Here is a 15,045-nt window from a genome sequence, read left to right as displayed (position 1 = left end):
AGGAGTTCTCTTACTCACACAGCGCTTTTAAAAATACATGCGATGCTCAAGATTGTCGGTGTAAGTTGGCTTGGGAGCTGAATTCCATATAGGCGGGACAACTGATTAATCCACCACGTGTTTTCTGCAATCAAGGGTCACCGAACGGCTCTAGACTTTCTAGATCAGGATATGTTTGAAAGCGGCCAAGGCCATGCCAGGCGACTATACTACTAACGCATTTCAGGATTATCGGCCCCCCTTCGTTGGAGTCGCTCTCATTTGACAGGATCAGCGACAAGACGCAGCTCAGCCCCATGCCTGCTGACACCCCGCCGCCCCCCGCCTTGGGCTGCAGGGAAATAAGAGAAGAGACAGAGAAAAATGATTCCACGAACTGCCTGGAAACGCGTGATTGGAGTGGCGCGGATTTCCCCCCTCTTGGTTACGAGCAAACTCGCAGTGTCACACAGCTTCTCAAACACAGTTTACACCACAGGCGGAGTATCACCTCAGAAACTTGCTATTCGTCTTATCAGTCTGGGACACTGTTTTCTTACTCAGTCACTGTATGCACGCGGTGTAAGTCAGGGTGTCAGCGGGAACCGTCCCGCTCCAAAGTATGGATCATCGTGTTGCTATATTGGGCTTTCTTGTCAAAAAAGGGTCACTATCGGCTGGGTAAGCGATTGGCCAGCTGCAGCTTGATCAAGGCAATTTAGGTGTATCGTTGCAACCACAAATCTGTCTCTTTGCATTCTTTTCTAGTGGTTATGTACGAAAAAGTCTGGTGAATGCGACGTCAACGACGGGGAGAGAGATATTGGGTGGTTGCCACAATAGGAGAGGAGGCGAAGGGACTTGGTTTGGTTGAACGGACAGAGTTGCACCGTTGCGGCGTCGCTTTTTCGTTTCACACACACAGCAAGTTTAGTTAAAGTGGTGGTGTGCTTGTTGCCTTTGGATTTTCGAGGAGGGGGAGGGGGAAGGAGGATCTCTCAGTCTGATAGGAGCAAGTCACCCAGAAACCGGCACAGTGCGGTTCTTCTTTTGAGGCATATCGATGGATCGGTGGTTGAGTGGGACGCTCAAACCGAAAAGGGCGTTTTCTGGTTGGTGAAAAAAAAACATCTTTTTGTCTGCGCCTCTCAGCCCTTTGGCTATGCACAGGGGGGGTGCGCGCAATCCTTTCCATCTTTCTCAACTGGGGGGTCACAAGAGAGAGAGGGAGCGCTTGGGCGGTTTGGGTCTGGCTCGGGGCCTTGTGTGGGATTGGTGCTTACTCGGAGCCTTGCACAATCTCTCTTTGTCTGGCAGCACGGCTTACCTCTTTTTTACTCTTTTCAACGAAAGGGAATTGACGACAGCATCAATTACGCATCGGAATTTGGTGCCCAGAAGACGCGCGGGCGGACAACCGAACTCGACGACGACGATATCGGCCATGAGATTGTCAACTTGAAAGGGACGATTGACTCGGGTATCACGAACGGCAAACTATTCTGGACGAGTCCAGGAACCGACAAAGGATAATGAGGATATCGATGAGCCGGGCCTGGATGGCCGTCACATACATAATGCTTGGATTAGCGAATGGGCAAGATCGTGGGCAAGATCGTGGGCAAGATGCCGCTTCACCTATAAATACTGGAGTTGGGAAAGCCAATGAATCTGTGCTATTCGACCCCTTGAAATTCAACGGCAATTATAACCCTGAAGCGGCCATATTCTTGGTCAAAGGGAGTATGCCTGGGACCACTTTCACCTGGAGGAGTCAAAACTACGAGGTTGTCAACAAGATCGCGCTCTGGCAAAGTAGCGAGGACAACAGCGCCATGAGTGGTATGAGCCCACCACAGGAGATTACTTTTGTGGCAGTCGTATACGAGAACCCCCCAGAACAGCCGTCCGGACAGTTTCCTGAGGTGACAACGTCAACAAACACGCTCAACCTTATGATGAAGCCCACAGTTCCATCACCAACGCCTGGGGCCCCAGGTGTGAGACGACGCCAACCTCCCAAGTCCGATGGTTGCAGCAAATTAATTTCAGGTATGTGCTGCCACCTGTTACTGATCCAGGTGGGAAATGATATTAAGAATGGATATAGCCCGACAGAACGGCCCTGGCGGTTCCCTCATGTTTGACCCGAATGAGCTTAGAGCAAAGTGTGACAAGGTGTTCAAGCCAGGTTTTCCACTCTACTTTGTGGCCAGCTGGGTGGACAATGGTCAATACCGCAAGAGTTATAGCAGAGCCTTTACAGTGGTTTATCATGAAGAGGGATATGCGGTCGCCTCCACCAACCCTCTATTCAAAGATACAAACCCTTATATTCAGATGGGAAGCGATGACGGGACTGATGTACCAGAAGCCCCTTCGGCAACCTCAACCCCTCTGGGTGGCGGCTCCATACCGACCAACGGAGACCCAGCCGCCTTGAGCCCAGCCCCAAAGAGTGGACTTGAGCTGGGAGCCATCATCGGCATCGCCGTCGGCTGCGGTCTAGCAGGTCTCCTCGCCGTCCTAGGAATCATCTGGTTCGTCGTCCGCCGCCGCCAACAAAAGCAGAACCTCCACCCCACCGGCTCCTCCAACTCTGACCACCGCGGCGACGACCTCATGGCCGAAAAAGAAGCCCACACCGGCGTCGACGTAGACGCCTCACCAAACTCGCCTTACTCCGACGACGGTCACCCCAACGGCACCTACCCAACAGGCACCGCCGTCACAACAATAGCCGCGCCAGCAGCGGCAGCTCCTCCTCACCTTCAAGACCAATCCCGTTCTTACACACCATACTCTGACCGAGCAGGAGCCGCAGCCGGAATTACCGCCACCACACCAAGCATCCGAACGGAATCTCTTGCCCAAAACGATGACGGGGCCCGTGCCAACGTTCCCAACCCAATACCAGGGCGGGCGACACCACGGGGTCTAACCACACCATACGCCCACTTGGTAGAGGAAGGAATGACGGAGGATGAAATCAGGAGGTTGGAAGAGGAGGAAAGGCAGCTGGACGCTGCGATTGAACAAGCAGGGAGACGATAAAGAAACAAGACTGAGAAAGGGAAAGGGCGCCAGCGGCGTTAAAGGTTGCATGATATCGAATTAGCCAGTCTCGTATTGATTCTTCTGTCCCAACTTCACCTCTGCAGTCGTTCTGGCATAAAACTTGGGACCACAGTATGATTGAACATGGTGCGAAAACAGGGGTTTGGGGGTGTGTTTTGCATAGCATCGCGCGTCATTCATTCAAAGAGACTTGTGAGAGATCATTATCCATTATCAGTCAGGTCGAACTATGACAAACCATATGTCTTCTTTCAAAGTATGATACCCTGTGGCTCTCCATCACAATTACCAAATTACATAACCTCGATAACTCTGATGCTGAGTTTCAAACAACATGATTCCATTTCCCTTCGCCCGGCCCAGAAGCTAGATACGCTCCCAACCTGAACTTTATAATACCAAAAGAAACATAACAAAACGGCCATGCTAGCCCAAGTTTCCTCAAAAACGCCAATGTCTACGCCCCTGTAATCATACACTTCCCGCATCCCAAACTTGTAAGATGGCTTCCTATACTAAACCCCCTTCTCTTGAACCACCCCCACCCAACATAACCCATCATCTCGTAAAGAACCTCCCCACCATATTACTCGCAATGCTCCCCGCCAAATTCCCACCATTAAACGCGCTCCCCGCAATATTCGACGCCTGGCTAAACTTGTCGCACCTCGAAAAAGCAAGCGAGTTCGTGATCGTCAACACAAGCGCAATAGCTACCACCAAACCGTCAGCACCTTCCACTCCCTCAACCACTCATTACCCAAGGTTATACTCACCAACAAGCGGCAACCAAATAAACTTGAAACTAAACACCGCCACCACCGCCAGCGCGATCCAAAACAGCGGCTGGGCGTAAATCGCAATCCAAAAGAACCTACTGTCCGTCGCGTTGATCACCTTTGACCCCGGCTCGCTGCTCTCAAACACCCAGTGGGAGTCCCCAGTCGATGGGTCGACTTCGTTCCACCAGCGGAGGCCGACCAAGCGGCGGCCGGCGATGTTTTTGAGGTAGTAAAAGTCGGCGGCGAGGAGGAGGATGGTGATGATGAAGATCATGACGAGGTTGTCGGTGAAGAGGAGGCCGAATAGGTAGACTAGTAAGCTCGCTGGGGGGAGGGGAATCAGTGAATGCGACGGGGTTGGTAGGAAGAGGGGAAAAACTTACAGACTCGGAAGCCTAGGAATGTGAGGAGGGTTATTGGGTGGGAGGATAATCGCCAGCTCAGGGAGCCTGGCGCTGGTTGGGGTTGTTCCATCTTTTCAATCGTATGCGTCTGGTATGTTCAAGCTGGTGTGCGCCGTGCGTGTGTGGCGGATGGTGATGATTGATAGCTATCTTTTTTGGTGGTGGTGGTGTCTTTGGAGCTGTTGCTTACATTGGCTTAGGTGTTGTTAGTGCGCATTACGGAGTACGTGGTGCGTCAACGGGGGTCTAGGCTCCTGAACAGAATTGACAGCTGTGAGGGACGGGTTTGGCAGCTGGTGAAACGGCTTACATCGGGCCCCCCTTTTCGGCTATTGACCCAGCATCGATCATCCCGTCCCCGCTTCACGACTTACACCACACTTGCTTTCCTGTTGGGGAAGTGAGATATACCAGGGGTCCGTTGTTTATATTTCTTTTGGATATTAGTGAAGATCGTTCGTGAGAGTTCGCTTTCAACCCTCGGCTTCTCATCATTCGTCATCGTAACCCTTTCCGAGACTCACTCTCACACTCACTACCGTCAACATGTCAACCACCTCCACCCTCCGCCGGGCACTCTTATACGGTATGTTTCCCCCTCATTCCACCGCCCTCTCTCTCACTCACCAACAACTCCCCAGTCCCCTCCTCCTCCCAAAAATTCCTCTCCAAATCCCTCCTCCTCCCCCACACAACAGACAACATAACCTACGACCTCGAAGACTCCGTCACCCCCTCCCTCAAACCCACCGCCCGCACCAGCCTCCTATCCCACCTCTCCTCCCTTCCCAAACCTCCCCCCAACATCGGTGAACTCGCCGTCCGCATAAACGCCATCTCCACCCCCTACGCCCTCACCGACCTCACCACCCTCGCCCCCTTACCCTCCTCCACCCTCTCTACAATCGTGATCCCCAAAGTCAACTCCCCCTCCGACCTCACCTTCGTAATCGACATCCTCCGCCAAGTCTCCCCCCAAAATGAACCACCAAAGAAGGTCATCGCTCTGATCGAGTCCGCCAAGGCGGTCATGGACCTGAAGCAAATCTGCGAGGCAGGAAAGGGGTGTCTTGACGGCTTGATCTTTGCTGCCGAGGACTTTGCCTTGGATCTGAGCTTGACTCGCACGCCGAGTCTTCGGGAGTTCTTGTACGCCAGGAGTGCGATTGCTACCGCGGCGAGGGCGTTTGAGCTGAGTAGCACTATTGATTTGGTGTGCACATCTTACAAGGGTGAGGAAGGGAAGGCGAGGTTGGAGGAGGAGTGCAGAGATGGGAAGGAGATAGGGTTTAACGGGAAGCGTAAGTTTGATCCGTCCAGGATTGTCCCAACTTTAATGAACGGGATACTGACAGGTGAACCAGAATGTATACATCCCAGCCAGGTTGAGATCGCGCAACGAATGTTTGCGCCGGATGAAAAAGAGGTCGAGTGGGCTGTCAGAGTAGTGATTGCAGATGAAAAGGCCCAGGCTGCTGGAAGAGGGGCGTGGACACTGGATGATAAGATGATTGATGCTCCCGTGGTTGGGAAGGCTCATTCCGTCGTCACCAAGGCCGAAAAATGTGGCATTGACGTAGAGGGACTGAGGAGGAAATGGCAGGGTCAAGAACCAGAGTAAAAACGAAAAATGCCCAAAACAATCAGGTTTCGTATAACTGTCTATACTGCCCGGGTATAGCAAGCCCTTGGCCAGACCTCCACATCCTGCCCGGTAACGACAGATCCGCTCTATCCTGCCCCAGGTATCTCGGTAATATTCTTGCAGGTGGCCTTGAATTCCGTTCCGGGGTTCTGGGACCCAACAAAACCTCCGTGTCGGAGTTTTCAGCAAGATCATCGGCTCCAATAATAGGCGCATACTGGCGGTGTTGGGCATCGTGAGCTGTGTTGGACCCTTCACCTTCAAGCTCTTCAAGGCTGAAGTACTCTTCAGTCTTGACTGGCACACCATTATCCTCTACCGCCAAGGCATCGCTCAACTCCCCAAGATCTTCCTCTTCTATCCGTCTGATAAACTCGTCCATGTCTTCCCTGTACGGTGCTTCCGGTCTTTGTACTGTCGAATTCGGTTCCTGGAACCGTACCCTGTTACTGAATCCCTGCGCAAGTTGTTGAGATGCAATCATGGTTCTTGGTGGCGAGCCTGCTTCGTGTCGCTGAACCAGGTCGCTAAGCCGGCGGTCAATTCGCAAGCCCTCGGCGGAGGTATTGGTATGGAGCGGCTGGGAATTGGACGCGTGATACTGCCCGAGAAACTGCTGTTGGCTTCCGCCGTTGGCATGATACGAACTTGGTGCTTGAACATAGTGCCGCGAGTGCATAGGCACAATATGGTTGGTCACAAATTCCTCCAGGTATCTTTGTTCGCCAAGAACCTGTCGCCGGCCCAGTGCTTGTTCAGAAGAATAAGGCTGCCTGTTTGGTAGCGCATGATGCTGATGGAAAGGCTCCTGTTTTATCTCATTGATGGGGGTTGGATTGGTGTTAGAGTAGGGGCTGTCTGGAAGCAGTTGGATCCTCCTCTGTATTTCAGGACCACGACGAGGTTGCGTGGCAGCATCCTTGGAGTCGTTGAATGCCGTAGGTACTTGCTCAGTGGGCTTTAGCAACTCGGCCAGCAGCGATGGATCGGTTTGCGTCTCAGCATCTTTGTACCTAGGCAACACTATTGTGACAATATGCCCGGGGGCTGAGGGTACAACACCGGGACTTTCTTGTCTTGAGGAGTTTTTCGGTAAAGGTGTTTCCAATTGCCCTGATGGTTGTACTCCAGGATGTCTTTCCACAGAAAGTCTGATGTGATTGGTATGATCCACTGGCTGGCTTATGGACTTACTCACTGACCAGCTATTGTGGAGAATTTGTTGCTCACGATGACTTCCTTTCTTAGCAAAGTGCCGACGCTTTCTTTCTTGCTCGTATGCTACGGTGTTAGTTCTCGATGGGCTTGAAAAGTAGGATTCGTCCTGGTTAAGATCGTATGAAGAGTCCCGCGGGTGGGCAGAAACATATTGCCTTGAGGTTCTTGATGGGAGGGCAAGAGGCCGGTGAGCCGAATGGTGGCGGTCTTCAAATACCTTGCTGAAACTGGTAGACTGTCGTGACCCCGGAGCATAGCTGGGTTGATGGTCATGTCTGCTGACTTTGGTCAAGTCAGCCAATACCCATCATTAGCATGCTGCACCCTTACTTACCTGGTGCGAACTTATGATCTGGTACCCTCATACGGCTTTCTGTGTTTATGACTTGCAGCTGTGAACTGTTAATTTGCTCGTCTGTTCCCGTGTTTGATAGAGTGGGCTTACTGGAACCCGGTCCGTCCTGACCTTCGCCTCCTGGTCTAATTTTCCGTTACGATCTTTGTTTGGTTGTTTCCTACGGTTTATTTCCCTTTTATACTCGTACTTGTCCTCGTGAGTTTTGTACCTGCGCCGTTTCTCAAAGCGAGGTTCAACTTGTCCACCATCAAAACCATGCTCCAAGGACACCGAGGGACTGCGTGAGACAGATCTGCCCCGTTTCTTGCCTCTGATGATATCGGTGTCTCGATACCTTGGGGAGGAAGTGCGTCGCAACCTTTCGTCGCTGTCAAGCGCCGTGAGAAGAGAACGATGGGGGTGTCGGTTCTGTGTCCGTTGAACCCAGGCCCGGACGCGCTCACTAGGGTCCGCTCTGTCGTCAGGAAGGTAGCGCTTTCCTGCATTGTTCAGGGGCTTCTCGACTGCCTCGGTGTGCCGACCCCGATCATGCGATCTCTCCTTGGTGTTCCTTGCGTGTCTGCTTCGTTCGGGTTGGTCAGAGCGTCGATGGTCATCTTTGGGTCGGTGATTATGCTTCTTTTTTCGCGACGCCGCCGCCGTCATCCACAGCACATCGTCATCCATGACAAATTACCGGGGCCAGCGAAGCCTGGGGAGGGCTCAAGATGGTGAGAGAGTCTCCCCTTCCGTACCGAGACGTCCCGGTGGGAGGTTCTGAGTGATGCACATCATGCCTTGCTCCTTCCCCCTCATTCTTCTATGATGTTAGGCATTGGCGGGGTCTGGACTCGGCCAGGGAAGGTGCCATACATCGATCACATCCAAACGGCAGGAGCCGCCAGCAAAGGCGATCAAGTACCAGCTTGATTTCCATCCATCACCTCTATGCAATGCCTATGTCACTCATCACGTTCTCTGGGTCATCACCATGAAGTGGAAAGCCCACCAACCTGGGCCTCTCCTCCCGTCCTTCCGTCATCCCAACCCCTGTTGCGGATCAAGCAACCTTCTCCACACGTCAAGAGTGCTGGGCAGCGAGTCTGGAATTACTGCGTACATACTCTATAGCCCTCGGTTGCATCGGTGAGTCTTCCGCAGATCTAAATATGGCATCACTACGGCTAAATAATATCGTCAATCATCCCGTCCTGCGCACATATTCCCCAGACCAAGGCTTCTTGGGAGCCTCAAGGAGCTTCGGCTGTGCAACCTGTCATCCTCACGCAGCTGGGCGATCCTGAACTGAAGTCTGGGTGGTCATGCCCGGTGGTTGACGGCCAGGCATCCCTTCGTCCCGGATCCAATACTGACACCGGCCGGGAAATTGAGGAACCATGGAGAGTCAAGACCGAGCGCTCTCGAGATGAACCATGCAGTTAGAACCCATGCCAAGTCCAGAATATGCATCTCAGTGAACAGCCAGTGGGAAGCCTCGCCGAAGTGGGACGACCGTTTGATGTCTCGCCTTCCCTGTTTAGTTCACTTGCAGGGACCTTCCGGCTCCGTGATTCACCAAACCCAGCCGGTGGCGGGTCCGGGGCATCTTTATCTTGACGTACCAGCACACCCACACACGGCGGCGGCTTGTCGAGACCCGTGCAGACTATATATGCGCTTACAACAGTCATGAGTTGCAATGTGTTTCAATCGACATGGGCCGATCCTCGCAACCTGGGTTCGGTTTTGCCCATTACCCCATGCAAGAAGCTATGATGCCGCTGCCCCGCGATGGAAGCTCTCGGGTGAGAGCTTGGGAGCTTGGGAGCTTGGGTCAACTGCTTTGACCTGGATGGCACCTCGTGGTCAATAGAATGATCGACACACAGGATGAACCAAGCTACGGTACTGTTCACCCGCTATTGACATACATCCTATAGCAGCGCTTGAGGCGGTCGCATCATGGCTTCAATGCCCAGCAAGAGGTGCCATTGCCAAGCCTGGACCAGCGGAACATTCGATACGCATCAGATATCTCCTTCGCTCCGAGACTACACGCATACACAGAGGTCAGGAAGGTTATGAGGACCGGCCGTCGAGTCCTCTGCGTTATGCTCGCCTTTACTGTGGGAGTTGGAGAGGCCCTGTTATCGTCCAGGTGCCTTGCTTCGCGGCAGTCGACTGACCCGTTTACCCGATTTGCTGTGGTGTGATTAGTTTGGCCTCTGCAAGTCAAGATCGACTGGAGGGATAAAATTTCTGGAAGCTGGATTGCCCGCAAACTATCTTCTTGTCAGGTGGTAGCCGCCGCGAAAGGCACGTGGGCACAAGAATGCGGTCGTCGTGAAGCTTGAGCAACTCATCTGAAGGCGGCCATCGAGGGGTCGACAAAGGGTTTCATGTCATGTTGAGGTTGCACTCCGATCGAAATGCTGTGAAGTTTCGCATCTTGATGGGTCATTCAACCATGTTTCATACTGATATCCACTTTCCTTCTCTGGACGACTCGTTGCACCCTAGCCGATCCTGGCTCTGGGAGTCTCTATTGGGACTTGAGTGCTGTGCACAGAAGATGGAGACATGCACATGGAGTTGTATCGAATGCATCACGGTGGCCCTGAAAATTTGTTTTCGGAGGTGACCGGTTTGGCCCCCTTCTCCAGGAGAACTTCAGGAGCACTTCGCTCACCACAGAGGAGCGGGTCTGGGGACAGGCCGAGGGTAAAAGCGAGCGCCAAACGGTTTCTAGGTACTAGGCGCACGCTACACCAAACGCAGCAAGGGTTTTGTGTGTTTCCAGGGCTGTTTCTTGCCATCGATTCCTGTTCCACAGGGCCACGATCCAAATGACAGGGGTTTCCGGATATGTTTCCAGCACCCGTTTGCTGCCTCTGGCGTTGTTCATGGGAAACTGGGGCCTTGACGTGAAGGTCCATATTCTGCTTCCACTCGGGCAACCAAAAATGAGTGGGAGGGGAGATGCATAATACAGTCGCATATTTGCTAATGCCGGCAAAATCACCACCAATGCCTTCGTCGACACATCCACGGGCAGCTAGGACGAGGTCGGGCTTGCGATATCACCATCGGAGAAAACCTGGATCACGAGCTAGAAACAACCTTTCTGGCCACATCATCTCTGGGCAAGGCAAGATACCTAGACCCCAGCGAGCAGGAATAGCCAGGGTGACGAAACCAAGGCAGTTTCCCTTCATAGTACAGAAAACCAAGGCCAGGGTCTGTATTGAGCTAGTAGCTGCAAAACTGTCAGGGGTCATCATCAGTGGCAGTGAGGTGGGGTTTAGCAGTCCTCTGATCTGAAAAAACGTTGATCAAGGATCTCACGACTGTCCTCTGACCAATCCTAGCCTTGAACTCCCTGGACTCATGGGTAGCTACGGGGAACCAGGGCGTATTCGTATGGAGTGTTTGGATCTTTATACAGATCTTCTGTGGCAATCGACACATGTTACACAACTCCTCCATGCCACAGGCACCCGTAGCGAACGCTGTCCTGGGGTTGCGGTCCCTTTGGTATGTTTGATGCTTGTCTGGGAACATAACCATGCTCTCATGATTATGCCTGGCAGGACATCAACCGGGGCAGCAGAAGCAAGGTACTGCACGGGAGCGACCGACGTCGGCTCACGACAACGGCCCTGTCTCATGGACCAAAATGCGGCCAAGGCAGAAGCGGTATTCGGGCCCTTCCCAGGAATAGGTAGCCCGCTGTACTGGCATATAAGACGGGTAGCATCAAGTGCCTGCCAGCGGCTCTGGTCCTTCATCCCCCCGAGTGCCCATCTCTCTCCCACCAACCAACCGGCACCACAGAACATCTTTGGAGAACCCTTGACCCATACCACATAACACAGCTTCGCTAACACCCCACCGTTCCCTGAGCCACTGGTCGCCCCTTCCCCTTACCGTCCTCCCAGTCTCGCTTGAGGAACCAAAGGCTTGATTTTATCGAAAACAGACTGCTTTGTCCGGCTGAAATCATCGAGCCACTCGACTCTCGACTTTCACCTCCGACACCTGGCCGGTTAAGAAGGGCAGTCACCCAGTCTCGGAGCGTTTCTTTTCTCACCCACACTGTTCAGAGGCAAACAACAGCACCATCAACCCAGTGCTACTTAGCCCCTGGCCCCCCGCTCTTTTCTTCCAAGCAACCTTCGACTTTCTCTTCCTCATCAAGAGTCGCATTTGCTCCGACAACGGGAGACTCGACTTGATCTGAAAGAGCACTAGTGTCTACTATACACTAGTTAGATCGAAAGAAACTTTCCCTTCCCGGGCAGCCGACGCAAACAAGAAATCCGACAGCATGTCCAAGTTGTTTATTGGGTAAGAAAAGAAGTCCAATGGGGTGCAGATTCTGCCTCCTTCCCCACACGCGGCAGGCGACTGGCTAACAGAGAAAACAGCGGCCTCGCATGGCACACCGAGGAGGCCACTCTGAGGCAAAAGTTTGAGGAGTTTGGCGTGGTGGAAGAAGCAGTATGTCGTGGTGCGCTTTCATTTGGTGCGGCTTCTTGCTCCTTGTTACCATCGCCCTTGGGCATTGGTGCTTGGTAAGGTCAGGAACACCGCGAAGACTCTGGTCTCTAACCTCTCCTCTTCTAGGTTGTTGTCAAAGATCGCGACACTGGCCGTAGTAGAGGCTTCGGTTTCGTGAGATACACCAACCCAGACGACGCCCAGAAAGCCATTTCTGCGATGAAAAACATCGAGTACTTTTGTCCCCCAGACGACCCCCCCCCCCCCCTTTGACCTTGCAGTTTTCTGACCCTTCTCCAGATTCGACGGCCGTCAGATCCGTGTTGACAAGGCCTCGGACACTGGTCCCAGAGGCGGCGGACGAGGAGGTCCTCCTGGCTTCGGCCGTGGTGGATACGGAGCCGTCCAGATGGGAGGTTCTCCGATGCCCATGGCATACGGCGCCCCGCAACCGTACGGAATGCCACCCAACGTCTACGCCCAGCCTTATGGACGCGGATACTCCCAGGCCGTCCCGGCAGGCTACGCTGCCCCTCCCCAAAGTAAGACGATACGAAAAAGAACAAGAGGGAGCACTGTCACTAACAGTTCCTTTCCTTAGCCTGGCAACAGCCATACGGATACCCTGATCCCTCCCAGCAAGGCCAGCCGCACCAGCAGCAGCAGCCTAACCCAGGTCAAGGATACTAGGAATTTCGTCAACCAGACCACCGTGGTTCTCTTCCTCCTAACAGCTTCTTCTAAAAGAAATGACTTTGAGAACAGATACCCAAAACAACACACGACCCGTTCGAGTTTTCTGTACGATCAGGGCTTTTTGCTGCTCTTTGAGAACCACCACATATACCCCGCTCGATCCCTTTTCCGATACGTTTTTTTTGTCTTTCTCATGTTATGATCGACATTTCTTCGGTTTAGTCGGACGGCTACCTAGACAACAGCCACTGGGCTTTGTTGGCTCCGTCTCCCCGTCCAATTATTATTTGTCAGCCCAGAAGCAAAACAGGGATTTCACCACCCATTTACCTGTGGTATATGTGGTGGTGGTGGCTTCTGAGAAATTTCTGGGCGTGTTTCTGTTTTATTTTTTTGTCTTGTTTGCTTAGTCTTTAATGCATTTTTTCTGCCCGTTTTTTGATATGTCCTGTTTTGTTTGTTTCTTCTTTCTCAAAAGTAGGGATATCATGTGTGTTTGTGTTATGCTATTGTTTTGTGTGTGTGTGTGTGTGTGGGACTATGGCTGACGACGAAACGGCTGTGGGAATTGGGTTGGGCATTGGGGGGGGAAGGGATGCAGATAAAGGGTGTGTTATGAATCAAGGGGGGAATGGGTTATGTCATGGGCTTCCCTTTTGTTCAACAATGCCGCGGTTGTTTCTTGTCTCATGTGCGACATGAGAAACAGAGGGGCGGCTGGGCTGTCTGGGTGGGGGTGAGGAGGTTGTGAAAAAGGAAGAGGTGGGACAGGTGGAATATGCTGCCTGTATTGCTCAGGGGAACGAGAAAGCATCAAGGGGGGGAATAAGAAAAAATAAACCATGAATTGGTGGAGGGAATGAAAAGGAGGAGAAAAAAAAAGAAACAGAAAACTCGTAGCTGTGTTTTTTTCTTGTGTTTTCAATTTTCTCTCTCCTTTTTGGTTTCTGAGTGTGCGCGTCTGTTTGTCTGTTTACTTCGACCATCACGAAGTCTTTTCTGTCTCTTCTTGCTCGTCTATGCTGCTGACCTTTTGGAACTCGTGATGTTGTTGATGATGATGATGATGATGATGATGCTCATGTTGATGCTCCAAAGAAGAAGAAGAACCGTCCAGACTGACAGTGACAGGAGATTGCGCACGCAGGATTTGGTTTTTTCTGTCAGTCTGGCTCACCACCACCTCTCCTTTCCCTTCCGCCGCCGCTGCCGCCGCCACCGCTCGAACCCGATTCGACAGGTCGGTGACGTGCTCGTCACCGCTTTCCGGACTGAGTTCATCGAGGGCCTTTTCCAGACCCCACAAGTAATCACGGTTCAGCCCCGACGGCCCCTCGCTGCGGTAGATGTGCTCGGCTAGCCTCTGGGGGTCCTGCGGGCCGACGAACTGCTCGTTGTCTGGCGTGCCGATGTAAACCAACGTTTGGATCGGCAGTTTCCCGGGCAGGGCAGTCAGCGGATCGTTGGTGTTGTTGTCAATGCTGGGTGCTGGGTGGAAGGGGGTGTAGTGGATTGTGTAGCCGTTTATCTCGCGAATGTCGAGATAGTCCTTCACCTCGGCGACGCGCTCGGGGATGATGCGGTAGGCGACGCCCCAGACTTTCTCGGGGGCCGAGTCATGGTGGTCGGTCAGCTGCTCCCAGTATGAGCGCGAGATGAGAGTCACGACTCGTCCTGGGGCTTCGGGGGTGCCACGGTGGTCTTCGCTGTTGGAAGGGCAAGCGGAGAGGATGATGGTTAGTGAGGTCTGCTTGGTCGGGGATGGAGCTTGAAGAGGGAAACGACAGCAACGGAAGAAGGAAGAAGGGAGGCTGAAGGGGAAACAACAGGAGTAAGAGGGGGGCCCGGTGGGCTGGCCAGGCTTGCGTCAAGTCAATGGGAAGGGATTGGATGCGATGACGTTGATTTGGCACACAGCCTGCCTGCCATCAGGTCCTCCCTCCCCAGTTTGTTCGTTAATCTGGCCCGGCATGTTGGCCCATGGGAGATAAACAACAACGTGAAAGAAAGAGTTGGCAGAAGCGAGGACAACAACCCGGAAGCTATGGCCAACGGTTCGGTTCCGGGTTGAGGCTAAGGTAGAATAGATGGGAGGAAGAAATGTACCTTGCCTATAAGCGATGGTTAGCTATTATGTTGGGAAAGGCAGATACATAGTTGGTGGGAGATATGTCGTCAATGGTGGTGGTCCGAGCTGTGGGGGGGTGGGTGATGGGTACGGGGGCGCTGGACTGCTTTCGGCCGCCGCTCCTATTTCTCAACGCATGTTAAGATGCCAACGGACGAGGCTCCCGCAAGTCTTCGTTCATGCGAAGACCGACGAGGCTGACCCTGTCCATAACATCTTATGGAACCGAGCTCGTCATGTGCCACTAGCTGGAGCAGATCTTGCCTTATCACGCCGCT

General features: G+C 53.0%; 5 protein-coding genes across 5 annotated transcripts in view; 3 read left to right on the top strand and 2 right to left on the bottom strand.

The window, feature by feature from the left end:
- Window positions 1-2,319: 2,319 nt before the first annotated feature.
- PODANS_1_13640 (uncharacterized protein) lies at window positions 2,320-3,033 on the top strand (the record flags this gene model as incomplete). Its single annotated transcript, XM_001905032.1, has 1 exon — window positions 2,320-3,033. One exon carries the CDS (start codon window positions 2,320-2,322, stop codon window positions 3,031-3,033), a length of 714 nt encoding a protein of 237 aa, XP_001905067.1.
- A 582-nt stretch (window positions 3,034-3,615) lies between these two features.
- Window positions 3,616-4,313, bottom strand: PODANS_1_13630 (uncharacterized protein; the record flags this gene model as incomplete). Its single annotated transcript, XM_001905031.1, has 3 exons — window positions 3,616-3,770; window positions 3,834-4,163; window positions 4,223-4,313. 3 exons carry the CDS (start codon window positions 4,311-4,313, stop codon window positions 3,616-3,618), a joined length of 576 nt encoding a protein of 191 aa, XP_001905066.1.
- Window positions 4,314-4,706: 393 nt separating this feature from the next.
- PODANS_1_13620 (uncharacterized protein) lies at window positions 4,707-5,864 on the top strand (the record flags this gene model as incomplete). The annotated part of the gene is made up of 1 exon (XM_001905030.1): window positions 4,707-5,864. A coding segment is annotated over one exon (1,158 nt), but the record flags the coding sequence as incomplete, so codon positions are not given.
- A 5,906-nt stretch (window positions 5,865-11,770) lies between these two features.
- On the top strand, window positions 11,771-12,633 carry PODANS_1_13615 (uncharacterized protein; the record flags this gene model as incomplete). The annotated part of the gene is made up of 5 exons (XM_001905029.1): window positions 11,771-11,790; window positions 11,871-11,943; window positions 12,070-12,176; window positions 12,244-12,485; window positions 12,545-12,633. The coding sequence occupies 5 exons, from the start codon at window positions 11,771-11,773 to the stop codon at window positions 12,631-12,633; spliced, it is 531 nt and encodes a 176-aa protein (XP_001905064.1).
- Window positions 12,634-13,624: 991 nt separating this feature from the next.
- The window catches only part of PODANS_1_13610 (uncharacterized protein), a gene marked incomplete at both ends in the record, with an annotated part of 2,072 nt that continues 651 nt past the window's right edge, over window positions 13,625-15,045 (bottom strand). The window contains 2 exons of the mRNA XM_001905028.1: window positions 13,625-14,345; window positions 14,746-14,750. Of these exons, the coding sequence (XP_001905063.1) occupies window positions 13,625-14,345; window positions 14,746-14,750 (726 nt within the window). The remainder of the gene's footprint in view (window positions 14,346-14,745; window positions 14,751-15,045) is intronic.

This window comes from Podospora anserina, chromosome 1, assembly GCF_000226545.1.
Source record: "Podospora anserina S mat+ genomic DNA chromosome 1, supercontig 3".
In the NCBI taxonomy this organism is placed as follows: Eukaryota; Fungi; Ascomycota; class Sordariomycetes; order Sordariales; family Podosporaceae; genus Podospora; species Podospora anserina.
The sequence above is the reverse complement of the archived record's forward strand: the minus strand, read 5'-3'. Positions and strand labels throughout refer to the sequence as shown.